Consider the following 21,890-nt stretch of genomic DNA (forward strand, 5'->3'; position numbering starts at 1 on the left):
AATTTTAACCAATTTTTTTTTTTTAAGATTTTGTTTCCTTTTTCCTCCCAAAGGCCCCGGTACATAGTTATGTATTTTTAGTTGTGGGCCCTTCTAGCTGTGGCATGTGGGACACCGCCTCAGCATGGCCTGATGAGTGGTGCTATATTCGCGCCCAGGATCTGAACGACCGAAAGCCTGGGCCAAGGAAGCAGAGCGCAGGAACTTAACCACTGGGCCACAGGGCCACAGGGCCGCAGGGCCGGCGCCTAACCAATTCTTAAAAGCAGTTGCTCTACCCCCTCAGTCAACAGGTTCTCAAGGACGTAAATAACCCTAGTCACAATTTCTGCTAAACCCACAGTTTCTTCTGAAACAAAGTTCAGTGTGCTTGATTTATATGTTTTTTAAAGAACAGGAGTGAAGAAGGCATTCAAATTCAAGCAACTGAAAAGGAAAGCAGGAGGACAGAGAGAAAATAAACCACTGACACCAGAGCTTTAATTGTCACACTTTTATTAAGGAAACTTCCCCATAATAAGTGAAGAGGTAGTTCATAGTATGTCTAACATACAACAGATTTAGAACAGCTATTCACCAGCTGAAATAAAATGTTCTAGGTTGTTTGTTTAGGACAATATTTTAAAAGTAGTGACACTGGTCACCTTCCATTTATAGAACTTCTAATAAAGAAACTAAAACAAATTAAAACCACGTCTGATTTACCTCAGAGTCACTTCAGTTTGGAGTTTGTCTTTAAAATTAAATAATAAATAAATAAATGACTGTGACAGTAATTTCTTTAAAACCAAACTATGGTAAAGAGAGGCCTCTCTCCTTTTTCGTTATCCTGGGGATCCATAAAATACAACTGCTGAATGACTAAGGTTTTAAAAAATCTTCCTCATCTACAGGAATACGACTAGTTTTGAAAGTCATCTTCCCCTATAAGACATATTTGATATCAGTAACTGGACCACTTTGCAATACAATCTAGGAAACATGTATAAACAAGGAGAATAGTCAAGTCACACTAAAATTAAGAAAATGTCTCACAGAAACAGAATGCCTCTCCAGCCAAGAAATGGAGGAGACTGTGAATCACTTCAGTGGTTTGCAGTTGCAAAAGGTGACAACTAGACAAAACTTTACTCATAGAGAACCATCAAGATGCTGATTTTAAGTGATCCAAGAAAGCAAGGCAGTTTTCTTTATTATTTCTAGTGTAAAATCAAATTGACATCTTATCTCACTAAGACCACATGAGACTGTAAGCTCCATGAGGGCAGGGACCATAGCAATCTTACCTTCATAACCCCAGTATCTAGCATAGTACCTGGCAACAGTAGGTGCTCAACAAGTGTTTCTTGAATGACTGAGTTAACCCAGAAATAGTCTCCAACCAAAGACACCAATCTTATTTGAACTCATGCTTTTCAGTCTTCAAACCAGTAACAAAACAGGACATGAATGTAAGCAAAGGAAGCACTCCATCTTGAAATTTCCCTGTGATGAAATGATGTTTGGAGAAAACAGTGAAATCTTTAACATGTCGGTGTCTCACTGCTGCATAGAACTGGTACTCTTTGGCTGGATCATATAAAAATCAGAATGCTAGGAAGCATCCTTAGATCATATGATGAGTGATGATAGGCATGATACCTATTAGTCTTACCGCTCAATTGCATTCTCGTTTTAAATCTTTTAACAAAAGGTATAAATTATACCTCAAGTCAGATTCACATGTAAAAGCATCAAATTATAACAACTTTAAGAATTCCCTCTGACTACTCAAACCTAATTTTTGGTTTATTGTTACATGCACTCTCACAGCTCAAAAATAAAAACAGAAAATCTTGACGGAAACTAAACACTGCCTCCAGACAAAAATCAATCAGTTTCATATTTGGATCCTTCTAACATTATTCTTATTTGTCCTTTCCCTCCCTAACGAACACCCAGCAAATCAGTCATTTGCTTGGGAAGAATGTAATATTCATTAATTAACAAAAAAATAATTATCAAAAAGTAATTAACAAAAATAAATCCTGTGATATTTTGTTTGCAAAATCCAGGCTGTCTCAGAAAGCCTATAGGGATTCACAAAGGTGAAGCACAAACTAGGAGCTTTTGGCTAATGTATTCTTGATCCTGTACTAAATCTTTTGAAGCCAAGGGACACTAGCTCATATTTAGTCACTTATCTACTTTGGCCAGCCTTGGCCAGGCCACCTCTTTGGGCTTTGGATACCCCAATTTTAAAAAAAGAGGTGGAGTAAATGATCTCTGAAGATTCTCTAAGGACTAACACTCTTATTACCTAAATCTAACTCATGGGTCAGAAACTAATAAGACTCAAAATTTTACTTTTGAACTATATAACATGTGCTTTAGGAAAAACAGTTTGGAACAATATGGAACAGTCTTCCATACTGGAAGATCAACTTTGTATTAGTGATTTATCAAAGGTGGCAAGGTGGGACATTATACCTTTATAGGAACATCTGAATGCAATTATCTGATTGCTCCTTCTGTCACCCACTTTTTTCAACCATTTTAGAAATTAAAGTACATGAGGAAATGAGAATTCAGAGGTTATTACAGTATACTGGACAAAACTCTGAAGGCCAAACTCACCTTTCTGATGGCTAACCTCTAAAACAAAGTCTGGAGACTCCCAAATAGCTCCTTTTTAGAGAGACCATTATAGTTTAGCACATTTTAAGTGTGCCTGGAGTAATTCCGACTTCAAAAGCATTAAGAAGTAAGTTACATATTAATTACAAGCATTTGGCTTCTTTCTGGGGAAACTTCTCCTGTAATTACTGTTGTACAACTCTACTTCTATCCTTTGCTGATGATGCTCTTCATGGTGATTCCTAACTGTTTGTCTGCAGGTGTTGCTGAAAAGACTGTATTCCGGTCTATGTGAACAATTCAATGACATGAAGTTGAGCCATAATACTGTTGAAAAGAGTACAGAACCCAAAATACTACTTTATAACCAGCTCCAAGACAAGTACAAATGGTAGGAAGTAGATTCATTCATTTATCAGACAGAGCTGAATTATCAATAGGCAACAAGAAGTTCTATCACATATTCAGGCCAATAGCAATATCACCTTATATCTCAGCCTATTTTCTGACAAAGAAAAATATTCATTCTCTTAGCATAGACTCTATTAGTGGAGTGTAGGTGATGTTATTAACTTGTTGGTACCTTCAGAATGTGCCTGGTGAAAAGCCTAAAATAGTGTCAGTCTAAGACATAAGTCATTGTTAGGTAGACAAATGGGATAACTCCTTGGGAAAAGAAAACAGACATCACAGGATAAATAATTCAAAACAAGAAATGGGAGAGGGCAAAAGGAAGGCAAGACCACTTCAAGTGGTAAGTTGCCTGGTCTGTTAGTGCTTTGACTCACCCCTACAACCTGCAGAGGCTTTGGAGAAGTCAAACTAGCAAAATCACTCCTACAAACACTGAGACTATTGCCACATTTTCAGTCAGTTCTAGTCGTGAGCATAAAGCCCCTACTCAATTCACACAAGTACTATCATTCCTTAAGTTCAGGACAGCTTGGGCCAGTTTACCTGCATCCAGGACCTGTGTTGCATCAGGTTGTGGCTGACAACCTTTAGAGTCTGTGACTGTTGTACATGCAAAAGAATCAAAATCCACTGTGAGGTCTTGCACATTTCTTTCATTTGCATTATCAAAGCTGTTTTTGCCATGCAGCTGTTTAAGGTGTTTCCTCAAAACTGGCTTATGTGCAAAAACCATGTCACAATAGTTACACTTATGGGGCTTATCTCCACTGTGAAGGTTAAGATGATCCTGTAAAGAACACTTCTGAGAAAAGGTTTTCCCACAGATCTTACACTGGAAAGGTTTAATGCCGGCATGCACACGCATGTGTCGATGAAGGTTGCCTTTCTGAGTAAAAGTCTTGCCGCAGAGTAGACACATAAAGAGTTTATGCATTTTTAAATGGTTGGCGTAGTTCTCCAGGTGACGAAACACCCTGGTACACTTTGGGCATTGGTGATGCCACTGTAGGCCTTTGTCTACACCTCGAATATTAGGCCCAAAGACATCTTTTGAGGCCATGATGATGTTATCACTGCCTGTGTAAGAGAGGGCATAATTGTGGAGATGGTTTTGTTCTATTTCACTTACTCTGTTTTCCACGGTTGAATTTATCAGGGAGTGCTGGGGCTCTGATGAATGTAAAGCAGTGGGTTCAGAAGAAATAAACTGGTTCTGATCTTTTTTACTTCTAACCTCTGATACATCCCCAATAGATTCTACCTTAACAATCTGAATATCACTGTCCTCCATATCCATACTGTCTTCAGATGGATGAATACAAGGTGAGTTCTGCTTTGGGGATCCTCTGGCATCTCCCTGCTGTTCTTTTGACTGGGGAGAAGCACTCTGTGGTTCACATCCCTCTTTACTATCCATGGGTTGTTTTGGCTTTATAAACTTCCACAGGGCCTGCGTGCACCGCTCTACAATGTGGCTCATCTGAAGAAAACTCGCAGCAGTCAAGTAATTTACCAGTTCCATCTCAGGGAATTCCAGCACACCACTATAACAGGATAAGAGCAATTGTCTCCCCACTTCGGAACTCTGTAATATGGAGATTTTCACCTCTCTGGAATCATTCAGTAAAAACTGGTCTCTTAAGAAGGGGGAACCTGCAGCAAACACAATTTTATGCCCCTGTACCTCAATATCATCTATGAGAACTGTAACATCACAAAATTTATTCTCTTCTCTTAATTTGTTCATTTTTTGTAACATTGAATCTCCATAATTTTCAAACTTGAAGTGAAGGAGATCTGATCTTTCAGACATTTTGGCAGACCTAAAGAACAGAAATGTAAAAAGGATGAATTTAAGAAAATTCCAACAATTAAGAAACCTGGATTTTCCTTCCAAAACCAAATTTGTGTTGTCATTATCTCTTTGTATGTATCCAAATAAAATTTTCCTTGAAAGAGGAAGCTAGTATAACAGCTTTCAAAGGCTGTTAAAAATTACTCCTTACCAACATCAAGTGTCAATGGCACCTAAGGAGTGGACTTATATCAGTGTGAATAGCTTGGCATTCACTCAACTTTTTTTTTCCCAAAGATTTTATTTTTCCTTTTTCTCCCCAAAGCCTGCTGGTACATAGTTGTATATTTTTAGTTGTGGGTCCTTATAGTTGTGGCATGTGAGATGCTGCCTCAGCATGGTTTGATGAGCAGTGCCACATCTGCGCCCAGGATCCGAACCGGCAAAACCCTGGGCCGCCGAAGAGGAGCGCGTGAACTTAACCACTCGGCCACGGGGGCCAACCCCTCATTCAACTTTTTAAGATACTTAATACAAGAACAAAGCTTGAGTTACTCTGAGTGTTTTTTCACTTCTCAAATAAGAATTCTATCAGGTTTCAAAAACAAACTAAAACATCTCAACAAATAATAACGAAGTAACTATTTTCTTTTGTGTGATACCATGAATCTGCCTCTTCAAAGACAAAACACTCTTTTCCTTTGTTATGTATTTTAAAGAACTGCAGCGACATTACTTGCCCCATTCCTGGGTAAACTCTCTTCTCTTTAAAATGATGTGAATTTATTCATACAAGTATTTCTACGATAGAATGAAAGTCACAGACCTAAAGGGAGATTGTTTAGACAGTGTTAGAGGCATAGGTCTTTGTCCTGTGCATTTTGGACAAATATAAACTCTCTCTTAAGAAACATGTCTTGATATAGAAAGTAAATAAAATATTTGATACAGAAAAACCAGGTGAGCCACTTGGTGGGAATCTGAGCAGGAGTAAAGTGGATCTAATTAATCCCTACTAGATTCTGTTCTTTCTTCTTTATCTCTATTTATCCATCATTACTCATCAACTGGACTACTAGAACTGATTCATAAATGTTCCTTGGCTTCCAGCTTCTTTTCCCTCTAGTCCAACTTCTACAGCGACCACACGTCATTTTTCAACAACACAGATCTGATTATATCCAATCCTGCCTAAAATCTTGCCGTGACTTCCCATTGTCTCCTGGATGAAGACTAACCTAAGTATAAACTAAGTATACCTAATAATAATTAAAGTAAACACTGGCCTAACCCATTCAACCAGAGAGAAGGTGTCTTTGCCAAAATTCTCCGCATGTTTGTTTGTCTCTTTACATAGCAATTTCTTTGGAAAAAGCCCCCTGATTCCATACTCTTCAAATTATTTTCTGTTAACTTGGCTTCCCATGTGTCTTGCTAAAGGGAAAGATGAATTAACCATGCCAACATGATAATTCCAGTCCACCAGTCATTGTAAAAGTAATAAAATGGCACTCTCTGTCTATCTATCAGTCTTGTATGAGATCAGCAGGTATATCAGGTCTACCCTTGAGAAACAGCTCTACAATCACAGTGCATCAATAAATTCACCTTGAACTTCGTGCATTCATCAACCCCATAGGTGAGAATCACTAATACAACCAGCTGCTCTTGGTCACATCTGGACCCTGAAGCTTAATCTTTATAATCTTCTGTAACACTGACTTACCAAGGCTGATAGAACACCAGCTCCTGAAGGAGGCGGCCAGCTCTTCTCATATTGCTCAGTGCCTGGTTCATGAGAGCACTCTATTGACTCCAAGCCTTAGCACAGTTATTCCATTAGTCTAGAACACTACTCTTATGCAATTCTGACTCCTTTATTTCCTCCAAGAGGCCCTTCCCTAACCCCTTAGACCAGAACAGCTGTATCTACTGAGCTCATAGCAGAGTACTAAAATAAGACTCAAAATACTTTATTAAATACTTGCTCCTTCCTCTCCAAATAGCAAGCTTCATAGCACTAGAGGGAAACATCTCCAGCCTATTCAATGAGGCTCATGCTTGGAAACTGCATCTTTTAGGGCAAAACACTTTTTCCTTTTGCTTCAAATTCTACTTACCGCAGCCACATTCACTCCTGGCCAAACCCTCTTCTGTTCAGATCAGTGTGTATTCCCATCACCTAATATTGTACTAAACACATGGCAGGTGCTCAGTTTGCATTTGCTGAACCTATAGGATTCATTTGACAGTGGTAAGAAGGAAGAAGTGCTGTTACGAAGACCAGCTCAGTGCCTGCAGAAGCATTACATGTCTGAGGCCATGAGAGCCTAGAAAGGAATCAAAACGGGAATAAGGAGTAAGGAAAAATTACAAAAGATTCCAAAGAACTTGGAAACTAACTGGATACAGAGAATCAAAAAAGGAATGTGTACAGGTTCTAAACTTAGGAGGTTAGCTGAATGAAACTGTCATTGAAAGAGAGGTGAAATTAGGAGGGGGAACTGGTATGGCACAGATATATTAACAAAAATAAACATACATAAACTATAAGCTTTTCCCTTTCATGGCACTCTAAATGTAAACATAATGAAAAATCACAATAAAGATGAGAGAGAAGGGATAAAGAAAAGCAAATGTAGCAACAGAGAAAAGACGGTGAATATCAAATAAAAAGGAAAAATCTAGGAGATACAGGGAATACAGCAGTAAAGAAAACAGCAAAACTGTATTGTCCCTGGTGAGTTTTAGCAATTACAGTAGCTTAATATATTCATTCTGGAAATGGTGAAATGTCCCAATTTATAACCAGAAGTTATAAAAATGACTGTTGTTTCAAGTGGCCAAACAAAAGGGGCATTCTTTTTTAGAGTTTAGCTTAGAGTTTAGCTTGTTCTAAATCTACCCTCAGGTCACTATTTTCCTACTTACACCCAAAAATGAGCATTAATTGCTTCCATCTGTAGTATGACAGTGCTCACAATGCTTTAGACAACATCGTCCTCAGGGATAACTGTTCCTTGAAGCTCCAAAGATGAGGAGCTGGAGTACAATTTCATTTACTTCCTACCCATCAGTCTCAAGAAACTTACCAATGGGAGCAGCCAACCAGGTATCCCAGGAAAGTGCTTGTTTTGATTTGTCTGCTGTAGCCGAAGAATGTGAGGAACATTTATCCTGTTTGAGAAGTTTTCCCTAATATATGTCAGCCCACTCTATTGTCTCCTTTTGATAAACTCTTATTTCCAGGCCACACAGTTTATCCCTTAATTGTTTCCTGTCACTAGTTTCTCCTTCGGATAGGCTGTTAGTTATTTGAGGGCAAGGATCAACTGTTACTTTTTACACAGCTCATTCAACAAAAACCAGCAGAATAATGAACTCTTCATGTTCCCTATGAAATTATTATTGAGCTAAGGTAGAGACATCATTATCATGATATTCCCTTTTGAGTGCCCTGGGGAAAATTTTTTTCTAGGGTTTGTTTACAAAAGAGTTTTTACGATATAAAACCAAATTTTAGACAAACTTTTTTTTTTACTTTTCAAAAATTTCAAAATAAAAAGGAATAATTTTGTTTCTTATGAACTGGCTTAGTTTTATTTAAAATAAGAGAAATAATAGCTAATCTTTACCTAAATTGACCCACTAAATCCTCAAAATCCCTATGAGGTAGGATTTATCATCATCCTCACTTTGCATTTGAGGCAACTTAAGCTTGGAGAACACAAATAACTTGCTCAACTTAAGAGAGGTGGGAAGTGCTAAGTGTTAGAGTTGGAACTTGTGCCCAAGCTGAGTGATGCCCAAATCCACGCATGAAAAACTAGGCTAGCTGAAGTTTTATTTTATGGATAATGTCAACTGTGTCACTGTTCAGATTTCCTTCCTCATGTCCATTTAGTTGTACGCTTATGATTTACATGCTTTTGTGTATTTAGTTATGCCTCAATAAAAGGTTTATGTTTAAAAACAAAAAGTGCAACTTCAAGCCAAATTTGTGTCAAGTCTACAGGATTTTAATAGGAAGCCATTTATATATTAGTCATATTCCAGATTGCATTTTATTTCTTTATCCTTGTTTTACCCTCCTTTCTCACCTATTTAAACTTTATGTTATTTTCCCACCTTTTGTTTATTTGTAGACTGAAACAAAGCCATTTGCAAATAAAACTAAAAATTATGAATATAGTTGATTTTCAGAATCTCTAACTGTAGTTAACTTCTAAGTGTAGTAGGAATTATTCATAATTTTAATAAAAATCACTCACATAATTCCAGACTGTAGCAGAGCTTCTAGTAACTGAAAGAAAGTAAAGAACTGGTCGGGTAGAATAGAGACTTGTCACTATATTCTACTGATTCTTTCCAGAGAATGATTTCCAAATTCTCTCTCTCTATTCTTACTATCATTGCCAAGGTTCAGGTCCTTATCATCTATTGCCTAGGTTACTGTGATTAAATCTGAATACTGCCAAGTTTCTATTAGCCAGTTTGGAATGACCCATTTCTCAAACATCAATGTAATAGGAATATTCTCACTTAAGATCTCTTTATGTTTACAGAATTCTTTCATAATTATTTCCATATCAAATGTGCCAGCTGATTTGAAAATTTCCCTTTGTTCAAACAGGAGTAACCAAAAAGGATCAGTGAATATTCTAGGTTAGACAATGTTTACTGCAGTGCTACGGGCAGGGAGAAAATACCCATTTCTTATCTCAAATGCCTCTAAAACTTTGTTATTCTGTATAATAAACTCCCAAGCTATATGTCAGTCTGTTTCCTCATCTACCTCATAAAAGTGTCTTTATCTTTCAACTTAGCACTCAAGACTACTTGGAAATCTTTCTTTGTCTCTCATTAACTCCATATGCCATTTTTTAAAGAGGTTGTAATATACTACAGCCTTTCTCCGCATCGATCCTCCATTCTTTTCTTCCTTTGGGTAACTTTCATGACACTACACTTTCCAAGTTCTCACTCTTTTGTTTTGTTTTTACTTATAATTCTAAGTAACATATATGGAAATATATCCTTCCTAGAAAATTTTTGAACATTATAAAGTAAAAGTTCCCTTTCCCAACCACCTTCCACTCAGTACTCAGTTTGTTCTATGTTTGGTCCTTCATGACTGTCCCTCCTCCTATTTTATTTTATTTTATTTTGAGGAAGATTAGCCCTGAGCTAACATCTGGGGCCAATCCTCCTCTTTTTGCTGAGGAAGACTGGCCCTGAGCTAACATCCATGCCCATCTTCCTCTACTTTATATGTGGGACCCCTACCACAGCATGGCATGCCAAGCGGTGCCATGTCCGCACCCAGGATCCGAACCGGCGAACCCCGGGCCACCTAAGTGGAATGCGCGCACTTAACCACTGCGCCAACGGGCTGGCCCCTCCCTCCTCCTATTTTAAAAACAACACTTCTATCTGCTTAGCCACAGAAAACATAAAATAAAATTATGTTTTATACATAAACTATACACATTGTTTTGCAACTTTCCTTTTTCATTTCTTGTTTTTGAGGGCTATTTATGTTGAATAAATATAGATCTAGTTCATTCTTTGTAAACTGCTGTACAGAAGTGGGCATGTTACTTAACTACTGGCCTCAGTTTTCCACCCTTCTTTTGCTGGTCTGTTCCTCAAGCGTTCACTAAATTGTGTAAAGATAAGTATATCCTTCAAAGCTTAGTCCTTGATTTTTTGCTATGTTTTTTCAGGACGTACTTCTTCAGAAAGCCTGTCTGGTTTCTCAATGTTTTATTACCTTCTCTTCTTAAAAAGTTCCTAAATGCCCATCCTCATGTCCAATCCTGACCAAACTTAACAGTTCAAGCTACCCAAAAATACCTGCCTGAAGCTACTACTCTATCACTCAAAATACATGAGGTCTAAACTGTTGCACTGCTAAAACTCAGTAAGTCAGAAACAAAAATTCATGGAGACTGGCTCTGAGAACAGCGAACACGAAGGCAAGGAAATGTATTAGTTTGCTATTACTTTAGCATATCAAGACAGAAATGATGAGGGCCTGAATAGAGAGAACAATAATATGGATGGAGACAGGAAAGAGATTCGAGAAATATTTTAAACAAAGAACTCATGGACTTGGTGACCAAGGTGGGGAACAAGAGAGGAAAGGTCAAGATGACTCCAAGATATTTGGTTTCAGTGACTGGATATCTTTGATGGAGTGTTATTCAATAAGCTAGGGAACACTGGAAGAGATGATCATGAGTCTGGTCTTAAAATGTTTAACCTGAATCATATCAAGGAGAAGTTCCATTAGTTAGCTGGATATGGGTCTGAAGCTGAAGAGGAGACCTGATTATAGATAGTAAGTGATAGATGAAAGCATGACATAAATAGACCTAATTGTGAAAGAAACTGGCCTAAGCTGGCACAGATTGGAAGAGGATCTAAGACAGAAGGAAAGAAATAAAAAACACATATACAATACACAAAAAAATTCATTATTTCCCTTTTCTCAATCTGGAGCTCCTCACAAGCCTCTCCATTTTTTTTTTTTTTTTAATCAATGAGCCTATCTTTGCTTAAATTTTTCCCGCTCCTTTGACTCCCACACTCAGTCACTGCTTAGTGCAGTGGTGTAAAACCATGGATTCTGGAGCCATATTTCCTAGGATCAAATTCTGCTCAACCACTTACTAGCTGTGTCACCTTGGGCAAGTTAGTTAACCACTTCTGTGCTTCAGTTTTCCCATCTGTCTGTCAAATAGTAATATTATGTCACAGGGTTGTTATGGGAAATTAAATTAATTTTTAATGTAAATTAAATTTAAAAATTAAGTTAATTTTTAAAAGAGCTTAGAACAGTGCCTGGAACGTGCTTTATAAGCATTTATTGGGTAAATAAACAAATAAAGCTGTCAATTTTCTTTGTGAAATCCTTCATAGGTGGCCATTTCTCATTCTCATTTAACACCAAACTAGTTGAGGTCTCCATATTTCGTATTATCATCACCTCATCACTCTACTGAAATTGCTTTTTAAAAGGTAACTAATGATCTCTTAATAAAGAAATGCAATCTTTTGGTTTTTTTCCTTCCCCAAATGCTCTATATGAATTGTCCCCATGGACCCTTTTCAAAATTCTCTTCTTTTGATTTCTGGGTCTCCTTGGTTGCTAGAGCCCTGCACCTTTATGCTTTATCCCCTACCTGTGTTTCTGCTACTATACCAACTACTACTAGCTCTAATTCCTCTTTTTGCTTTATAAATACAGCCATTCCCTCAAAATATTCCCTTCTTCTCAATAATCCCTTCCTGATGCCAATTATTCCCATGGCTTCCACCTCTTTGCTGATGACCTAAACCTTCACTTCTAGCCACAACATTTAGGCTGAGCTGCAGATTTGCATTTCCAACTCTATACTGGACAGCTCCGTGTGGGTATCCCATTAGACCTTTAATTCAACATATCCAAAAAATAAATGTGTAGTCTACACTAAAGCTTATGGCTTTATTGATGATAATGGCATCAACATTCTTCAAATACCAAAGGCTTAAAACCTGGGAATCAGCTTTGGTACCTCTTTCACACTCAACACCGAGTTTATTACGGAGTCTTGACACCATTCACTACAACATACTCGCATTCTTCCCAATAATACTGTCATAAATCCATTTCAGGACTCCATTGCCTCTCACTAGGCTGATCCCATAACTCCTTCAAAAGAATCTCCAGGAAAAGTACCTAGACTTTAGCTAAAGTCCAGAAACAGTTTATAGAAATTCCTATTCTATTGGCTGACCTCCAGAACAACATGGCTTTCTACAGTGCAAATCTGACCATATCTGTCTCCTGCTCAAAACTCTCCAAAAACTACTTATCTCCTTCAGGTTTAATCACTATCTGGAACTCAGCCTACTTTCCCAGCCTCATATCTCATCCTATGAACAAGGGTCCTCCCACTTCCTCCTCTTTCCACACAAGTTATGCTCAGTCTTTCCTTCACAGCATTGCAATTGTTCCTTCTGCATGAAAAGCTCTTCTCCACCTCAAGAAGTATAATTTAGACGTCACTTTCCTTCTTCAGCCTTTCCGGCAACTGCCACTTGGGCAATTCACACATATATGACAGATACATATATCGCAGCAGGAGGACTTCTATTTATATCCGCCTCGCAAACTTGACCCTGAAAGTTGGAATGATATCTTACAAATTCCCAGTGCCTGGCACAGCGCCAGTAGTATAAAAGATGCTGCAGCCAGTGGCTGATTTGAGGGAAACCCCGGCAAAAGGGTAACCTAGGTCAGCACTCATAAAGATTCTCGCGGGCTGGCATGAGGCCTTGCCAGGGCCTCAGCTCTGGCACTTCTTACAAGACACCAGAGTCGGGAGTCCAAGCCAAGGGCGAGGCCCTCCGCTGGGGTCCCGAGAGGAGGTCCCTGGGACATCCTTAGGCTCCCCACTGCAGACGCAGGGAGGGGAAAGAGGCGGGGCGCAGCGTGGGCCAGGCAACGGGCTCCTAAGTCTCCCCAGACCTTAGCCAACCCCTCCGCCCCCATCCCAGCGCAGGTCCTGGCCAATCCAGGGCCCCAAGAGAGCTCCATCTTGAGACACCCCGTCCCCCTGCCCGGTGCTCTGGCCGCCTCCACACTTACAGACCCGGGGGAAGGCCGCCGTCAGGATCCGGCACCACCAGGAGCTCCGGCCCCTCGGGGCTCCGGGAAGGGGGAGGGGCAGAGAACCCGAGCCAAAGGGGGACCCAACGGAACCGGAAGGGCAGCCCTCGCCGGACAAAGACAACTTCCAGGTCCCATGGTCCTCTCCACCAATCGGAAGGCTCGGAGGGCAACGGCTGGAGAGGGACTTTCCGCCCTGTGGGCGGGGTGCAGACCGAGTGTCCAGGAGTTTTGCTCCAAGTGTCCCCTCCAGCTACCCCAAGATGCGGCGACTCGTTAGCGTCTGGGGATTAGACTGTGCGCGCTTCGCGCTTTCTCAGCGTTTCTTCTCGAGAGAGGCCTCGACCGTCTGCTGCCTGCGAGGGCCTGAAGGTCTCCTCCGCTTTTAAGACTTGGTAAGTCCCACCCGCCCAGGGATGTGGACTGGCCTCGTTGGGGTCCTGAAAGCAGGAGGATTACATCCCCGCTTTTGGATGTTGGTGTTGCCCAGGGATCTCATTCATTCCCGTGGCTTCTGTTACCTACAGCTGCTGACCTTTCGCAGATCACTCTCGGCAGCCCAGACTGGTCTCTTGAGCTCCAGGGCCAGCTGCCCAGAAGACATCTCCAATTGATTTGTCCAGATGTTAAAGTACCTTTTAATTATCTCGAGTTCATCTGCAGACCTGGGTCTTATCTCCTGTAGTCCTTGTGGTGAACGGCATCATACACACAGTCCTGCGGAACAGAAAACTTTAGTATCATTCTAGAGTTCCTTTCCTTCTCTTTGCCTATACACTTGCTCACTGGATTCTCCCAATTTCCTTTTCTTTTCTTTTTCGGGGGGAGGGAGGTTTACAGTGGTGTGACACACATAGTATTTCTTTCTTTTTTTTTTTTTTTTATCATTTGTAAGTGTAAACTTAGGTAGCGTTAAGTACATTTACCATGTTGTGTAACCGTCACCACGGCTGTACCCAACTTCATTCTTTTGCATATGGATATTGTTTTTCCAGCACCGTTTGTTGAAAAGACTGTCTTTTCCCCATTGAATGGTCTTGGCATCTTTGTTGAAAATCAACTGACCATATATGTGAGGGTTTGTTTCTAGGCTCTGTATTCTATTACACTGAACTATATATCTGTCCTTAGGTTAGTACCATACTCTTAATTACTGTAGCATTGTAGGAAGTTTCAAAGTGAGGAAGTATGAGTCCTCCAACTTTATTTTTCTTTTTCAAGATTCTAGTGGCTATTCTGGGCCCCTTGAAATTCCATATGAATTTGAGGATCGGCTTTTACATTTTTGAGAAAAAGACGGTTGTAATTTTGATAGAGATTGTGTTGAATCTGTAGATCACTTTGAGTGGAATTGCCATCTTAACAATTTTGTCTTCTCATGAATATGGAATGTCTTTCCATGTACTTAGTCTTCGTTAATTTCTTTCAGCAATGTTTTCTAGTTTTCAGGGTATTTAATTCTTTTTGATTAAATGGAATTGCTTTCTTAATGTCCTTTTCACATTGTTCATTGCTGGTGTGTAGAAACAACTGATTTTTGTATGTCGGTCTTGCATCCAGCGAGGTTGCTGAATTTGTTTTTCTGCTCCAGTAGCTTTCTGTAGATTCTTTGAGATTTTCCATATATATGATCGTGTTGTCTGTGAATAGAGATAGTTTTACCTCCTCCTTTCCAATATGGATACTTTGTATTTCTTTCTCTTGTTTAATACTTCTGGCTAGAACTTCCAGTACAGTGTTGAATATTAGCAGTGAAAGGAGGCATCCTTGACTTGTTTGTGATCTTAGATGGGTAGCTAAACTATTGAGTATAATGTTAGATGTGGGTTTTTCACAAATACCTTTATCATTTTGAGGAATTTTCCCTCTGTAACTAGTTTTCTGAGATATTTTATCATGAAAAGGCATTGTATTCTGTCAAGTGCCTTTTCTGTATCAATTGAGATGATCATGTGTTTTTTCCCTTCTTTTTATTTATGTGATATAGTACATTGATTGATTTTATGTTGAACCACCATTGCATTCCTGGGATAGATCCCACTTCGTCATGGTGAATAATCTTTTTAATATGCTGTTGGATTTGATTTCCTTATATGTTGTTGAGGATTTTTGCATCTGTATTCATAAGAGATATTCGTCCATAATTTTCATTCCTTGTGATGCATTTATGTGGCTTTCGTATCAGGGTAATGAAGGCCTCCTAGAATGAGTTAGGAAGCATTCCCTCTTCTTTAAATTTTTGGAAGCGTTTGAGAAGAATTGGTGTTAATTCTTCAATAAATGTTTGGTACAATTCATTGGTGAAGCCATCTGGTGCAGGACTGTTCTCTGTTGGGAGATTTTTGATTACGCACTCAATCTTTTTACTTGTTATAGGTGTGTTGAGATTTTCTATTTCTTCTTGAATTAGTTGAAATAATTTGTATGTTTCAAGCAATTTGTCCACAAATTTTCTAGGTTAATTTGTTCGCATATGATTGTTGATAGTATTCTTTTATAATCCTTTTTATTTCTAGAATGTCAGAAGTAATATCCTCACTTTCCTTTCTGATTTTAGTTATTTGCACGTTCTCTCTTCTTTCTTTAGCAGTCTAGCCAAAAGGTCTGTTGATTTTGTTGATCTTTTCAAAGAAACAGCTTTTGGTTTCATTGATTTTTCTCTGTCTTTCTATCCTCTATTTTGTTTATCTCCACTCTCATCTGTTTTATTTCCTTTCTTCGGCTAGCTTTGGGTTTAGTTTGCTTTTCTTTTTCTAGTTTTGTAAGGCATAACGTTAGAGTATTGTTTTGGGATCTTTCTTCTTTTTTAATGGCCATTTATAGCTATAAATTTCCATCTGATTACTGCTTTCATTGCTTCCTATAATTTTTGGTGTTTTTTTGTTATCATTTTCATTTGTTTTTAAGTATACTCTAATTTGCTTTTTGATTTCTTCTTTGACCCATGGGTTGTTTAATTTCCACATATCTGTGCATTTTCTAGCTCTCTTTCTGTTATTGATTTCTAACTTCAACCCATTGTGGTTGGAAAGGTACTTTGTATGATATCAATCTTTTAAAATCTATTGAGACTTGTTGTGGCCTCTAATATATGACCTGTCTTGGAGAATGTCCCATGTGAACTTGGACAGATGTATATTCTGTTGTTGAGTGGAATGTTCTGTAGATGTCTGTTAGGTCTAGTTGGTTTATTGTGATGTTCAAGTCCTCTATTTCCTGACTTATCTTATATCTGCTTATTCCATTCATTATTGAAAGTGGGGTATTGAAGTTTCCAACTATTATTGTAGAACTGTTTATTCTTCGCTTTAATTCTGGTCATTTTTGCTTCATATATTTTGAAGCTCTCTTACTATTTTGCTGTTTGTTTTCCATGGTACTTACAGCTTTTGTGTCCTTCATTTCCTCCATTACTGCCTTTTTCTGTGTTTATTTGATTTTTTCTAGTGAAAAGTTTTGATTCACCACGTATTTCCTTCTGTATATATTGTATAGATATTTTCTTTGTGGTTGCCATGGGGATTACTTTTAGCAGCCAAAAGTTATAACAATCTAATTAAATTGATACCAACTTCAGTAGCATACAAAATCTCTCATATACAGTTCTGTCCCCTATTTCTGTTATTGATGTCACAGATCACATCTTTATACATTGTGTGCCCCATAACATAGGTTAATATTTTTGTACGTTTGTCTTTTAAGTCATAGAGAAAATAAAAAGAGGAGTTACAAGCCATAATTACAATACTTACTTTTTATAATGCCTGCGTATTTATCTTTATCAGAGATCTTTATTTCTTCATATGGCTTCAAATTACTGTTGAGCATCTTTTTATTTCAACCTGAAGGATTGTCTTTAGCATTTCAGGAAGGGCAGGTTTAGTGGTAATGAACTCCCTTAGCTTTTGTTAAATCAGAAAATCTTAACTTCTCTCTCATTTTTGAAGGACAGTTTTGCCAGATATAGAATTCTTTGTCAACAGTTTTTTTTCTTTCAGCACTTTGAATATTACCAACCCACTGCCTTCTAGCCTCCAAGGTTTAAGATGACAAAATTGGCTGATAATCTTGAGGATTCCTTGTATGTGATGAGTCACTTCTCTCTTGCTGCTGCAAGATTCTCTTTTCTTTGGCTTTCTACAGTTTGATTATTATTCTTTCTCCCCTTTCTCTGTCTCCTCCTTCTGAGACTCCCACAGTGGTATGTTGTTTCTCTTGGTAGTGTCCCACAGATCCCTCAGGTTCTGTTCACATTTCTTCATTCTTTTATTTTTTCCTGTTCCTCAGATGGAGTAGGAAATGCAAGGAATCCATCTCTCTACCTGGACAACAATTGTACTGGCAGAAACTGTCTGAAGTAACTGTTTTGGAACTGTGGAGTCTGTTTGAATGCTTGCATCTTCCATGGGAAAGTTTGGTTGGTAAATTGAGGTTAATTTCAGTCACTGTCACCCTTTAGTGTCATAGCACCTACCCATCTCCTAACCCTTAACCCCGTGGCAGGCAGCTATGTTCACATTCCTGCTGTGGCTTGCTGGAGCCAGGGTGGGAAATAAGAACCTTGTGCTCCAAATACCATTGTTCTGTGTTCTGATTACTGACTTCTGCTTTTGAGTTCTGAGGTGCAGACACAGAGGCTGGTTGCCATTGTTTCAACCCCCATCAGGTGAGCTGGCTTCCAGGGGATTTGAAGGAATAGCACCTGTTTTTGGTTAGTTTCTCCCTTTCACTCCATGTGGCAGCCAGGATTAGGATATTCAAAAGCAACCACTGATATGGAGAAAATTAGAAAGCCGTCACATAAAACGAGGAAAAGATGCAGGCTCAGAAAAGACCTGAGAAGACTTCAGGCTGATCGTGATCCCTGACACCGAGATACCCTTCAACAATCAAAAAAAAAAAAGCAAACCAAGGGGCCAGCCCAGTGGCTCAGTGGTTAAGTTTGCACATTCCACTTCAGCGGCCCAGGGTTCGCTGGTTCAGATTCTGGGTGCAGACCTATGCACCACTTGTCAAGTCATGCTGTGGCAGGCATCCCACATATAAAGTAGAGGAGGATGGGCACAGATATTAGCTCGGGGCCAGTCTTCCTCAGCAAAAGGAGGAGGATTGGCAGCAGATGTTAGCTCAGGGCTAATCTTCCTCAAAAACAAAGAAAATAAAAAAACAAAAAAAAAGCCCCCAGCAAACTCTGGGGAGGGGGAGAATCTGATTTCCAGAGTTACCACATTATAAGATTCAAATGTCCATGTTTCAAGAAAAAAATCAAAAGTCATACAAAGAAACAAAAAAGTGTGATGCATTCAAAGGAACAAAATAAATCAACAGAAACCATCCCTAAGAGAGCTCAGACATCTGACCTACTAGAAAAAGACTTTAAAACAACTATCTTGAAATTACTTATTGAGCTAAAAGAAAACATGGATGAAGTCAGGAAAACAATGTATGAAAAAAATGAGAATATCATCAGAGAGAAATTATAAAAAGGAACCAAAATGAAATTCTAGAGTTGAAGAGTACAGTAATAGAAATAAAAAATGCACTAGAGGGGTTCAAAATCAAATTTGAGCAGGCAGAAGAAAGAATCAGCAAACTTGAAGATATTTATTTTTAAAGTACCTCTCAAACCCTGTTCCTTTTTACTCCTTTTCTTCTGCTGTAGTTCAAGCCTTTCTGATCTTAAGCAGCCTCCAGACTGTTCTATACCCCCTATTTTGCCTTCTCTACTTCTACCAGAAAGATCTTTTTAAAAACTCAAATCTGATACTGGCACTGTACTGAAAAACCTCTAAGGGTGCCCCTGTGTCTGTAGATTGAACTTCATTTTCCTTATGTTAGCTTTCAGGGTCCTTCCCATTCTGGCTCCTGGTTACTACATCAGTCAACTGAGCCTTGAGATATAACTTCCAGTTTCCAGAAAATACAAGGTCTAAAGGAACAAACTCAGTGACTTCTTGAGGAAGCAACCATTCAGATCCAGAATGTGGGAAATTTTGCACCTCAAGTGGCCTGATTTCTTCAATAAGCCAGTTTCTTTTAATTTTTTCTTAAGTGCTAGATTAAAAAAACAATTAATGGACATAACAAGATGCAATGTGTGGCACTGGATTGGGTACTGATTCAGGAAAAGTAATTGTAAAAACATATATTTCAGTCAACAGACACTTTGATTATAGTTAGGTATTAGATGAGAGGAAAATTTACTGAATTGATATTACTGATTTGGGAAAGCCAGCTGTAAAAATATTTTTAGGTTGATAGAAAATTTGAATGTGATCTAAGAATCAGATGAGATGAAAATTCACAGAAATGATAAGGTAGATATTGTCAGTTGAATAAAGCAGATTGCTAAATTATGTGATCTCATTTTGAAAAGCAATATGTAGACACACAAAGAAGGATATGCATTAAAGTATTAACATTTGTGGAGGGAATGTGATGTTTTTATTTTTTATTTTACCTTGTCTCTATTTACTCTTTTACCGCAAGCCATACTGTACTAATTAATAAAATTATATTTAAAAAATTTTTGTTACGATTTACATATACATTTGGCGTATATATGAGTCAAGAAATACATGAATGTATGGTCACGAAAATGTGAAAAGTGGTTTTGTCAGGGTGTTAGGATTTCAAGGGATTTTACTTTCTTCCTAATACTGTATCTATTATTTGAATACTTTAAAATGAGTGTTTTATTATATAACTGTTTAAGGAGGAAGGGAACAAAGCTATTTTCTTGCAGGAGTACAGCCAAGTCTATAGTAATAAGTCACAAAGAGGACTGCAACAGCACAACCTCTTTTCTTTTTCTCTGGTTAATTTGAATGCAATATCCACAGGAAAACATTGTAGATGACCCATTCACCAGGAAAAGGGCATATTCTATTTCAATAAAGAAATGGAAAGAGTAAGGGGGAGGGTGTAGAATTATTTTATATATTATTAAGACTTAAGTAGCACCTTTAATAATCACTTGTTTCCAACTACATTGTGAATTCATTCAGGACGAGGACTTTATTCTATTGCCGCTGCTCTATCACTTTTTAATGATTTTTAAATAAAATCCCAGCACCATCTTTGAATAACACTCTGAAACAATCTTGCTCATTTCTGTCCTGTGTTGTCTCAAATACCTCAAGGCAGCCGTGTTGTAGCCAGTGGCCCTTGCTTGGATTGAAGTTTTGACTTCTAAACTGAATTCTGTTACTTAGGCAGGACTCCTTTATAAAATGAGAAAAGTCATAGCATTCTCACAGGTTTGTAATAAAGCCAAATGAGATACTTGTAAAAGGACCTATCACAATCCCTGGTGCATTGGGTGCCCTGTGTAAAGGCCAGGTGAGTTGAGCAACACTTGTTAAGGGCTGCTTTTGAAACAGCACTTCAACGCGAAAGGTGAGCAGGGGATTCCTTGATCTAGCACCAGTAGCCTTTGCGGTTGTATCTCCTCTTAAACGCAACAGGTGCTACCCAGCCTGCTTCCCCCGCCATTCCAGCTTCCAGTCCCTAGTGCCATCTCATAGCCACTGCCGGCGCAGCGGAACGTCCCGCTCCCACCGAGCAGACTCCGCGCAGGCGCAGACTCCGAGGCGGACTAAAAGTCCAGGTGGGGCTTCGAGGAAAGGAAGTACGCCCTCGCCGCCTGTTGTTGGGCCAATGGAGCCGCTCTGCTTAGCAGCGGGCCTATGAGACGGGGCAGAAGGCGGGGCGGAGGGCGGAAGGAGCCTCTCTCACGTGAGTAGGGGGCGGGGAGGGCGGGGGCAGGGCGGCTGGGGAGGCCCAGGCGGCGGAGCCTCTGGGACGGCGAACGGCGGGCGGCGGAGGAGGAGACGGTGGTTCGGGTAGGGCCGCGTTCCCCCTCCTCCTCCTCCCACCCTCCTATCCACCAAGCCCGGGGGGATCCGCCGACGGCCCCTGCAGGGAGCCAGGCTGTGTTCTCGTTCCTCCAGGCTGGGCCGGAGAGACTGCGCTCAGCTCCCTGGACGAGCCGGGTTCTGAGGGGAGCCGTGATTGGGGGGAGGGGGAGCTGCGGCCGAGGGGAGGGGAGAGGGCGCATGCGCAGGCAGGAACGCCCTCGGAGCCCCTGCCCAAACCGGTTCCCCCTGTCTGAGTGGGTGGGTGGGTGTTTGTCTTCGGAGTCCTGCATTTGGGGCTGTCCCTTTGGCCCCCCCCAGCAAAGCCGGTTTGGCTGTTGACTTTCATGTTTTGGGCCCGGTCCTATTTGGGAATCTGGCCCCTCCCTCCGCCTCAGTTTCTCCCCATTGCTCGCTGGGCCTGTATCTGTGACTTAGGTTGGCTTCGGCCTCAGGCCATCTTCCTGGGCTGCGCCTGATTTGAAAGACTTGCTTTCTTTTAGTGTCAGTCTGCCATCTCGTGTTCTGTCTGTCTCACTTTCCCCGCCTGCAA

The 21,890-nt window shown here is 39.7% G+C and overlaps 2 protein-coding genes across 4 annotated transcripts in view; one reads left to right on the forward strand and one right to left on the reverse strand.

The window, feature by feature from the left end:
- Window positions 1-116: 116 nt before the first annotated feature.
- On the reverse strand, window positions 117-13,563 carry ZBTB26 (zinc finger and BTB domain containing 26). Of its 2 annotated transcripts, none has more exons than XM_046672540.1 (2): window positions 13,461-13,563; window positions 117-4,853 (listed from the first exon to the last, which is right to left on the reverse strand). In XM_046672540.1, the coding sequence occupies exon 2, from the start codon at window positions 4,841-4,843 to the stop codon at window positions 3,518-3,520; it is 1,326 nt and encodes a 441-aa protein (XP_046528496.1). In that variant the 5' UTR covers window positions 4,844-4,853; window positions 13,461-13,563; the 3' UTR covers window positions 117-3,517. The 2 variants fall into 2 exon arrangements, with proteins under 2 accessions (XP_046528496.1, XP_046528504.1); XM_046672548.1 differs by having other exon boundaries at window positions 13,465-13,544.
- Window positions 13,564-13,687: 124 nt separating this feature from the next.
- The window catches only part of RABGAP1 (RAB GTPase activating protein 1), a 160,099-nt gene continuing 151,896 nt past the window's right edge, over window positions 13,688-21,890 (forward strand). The window contains exon 1 of one of the 2 annotated variants that reach the window (XM_046684412.1): window positions 13,688-13,876. The gene's annotated coding sequence lies outside the window, so the exon portion shown is untranslated. Of the gene's footprint in view, window positions 13,877-21,248; window positions 21,326-21,890 lie in introns of those variants that run through there. The other variant, XM_046684420.1, reaches the window with a different exon arrangement.

This window comes from Equus quagga, chromosome 1, assembly GCF_021613505.1.
Source record: "Equus quagga isolate Etosha38 chromosome 1, UCLA_HA_Equagga_1.0, whole genome shotgun sequence".
Taxonomy (NCBI): domain Eukaryota; kingdom Metazoa; phylum Chordata; class Mammalia; order Perissodactyla; family Equidae; genus Equus; species Equus quagga.

What these genes read in the sequence shown, in the direction of transcription:
- ZBTB26 (XM_046672540.1), bottom strand. Translation starts at nt 4,843, where the DNA reads ATGTCTGAAAGATCAGATCTCCTTCACTTCAAGTTTGAAAATTATGGA.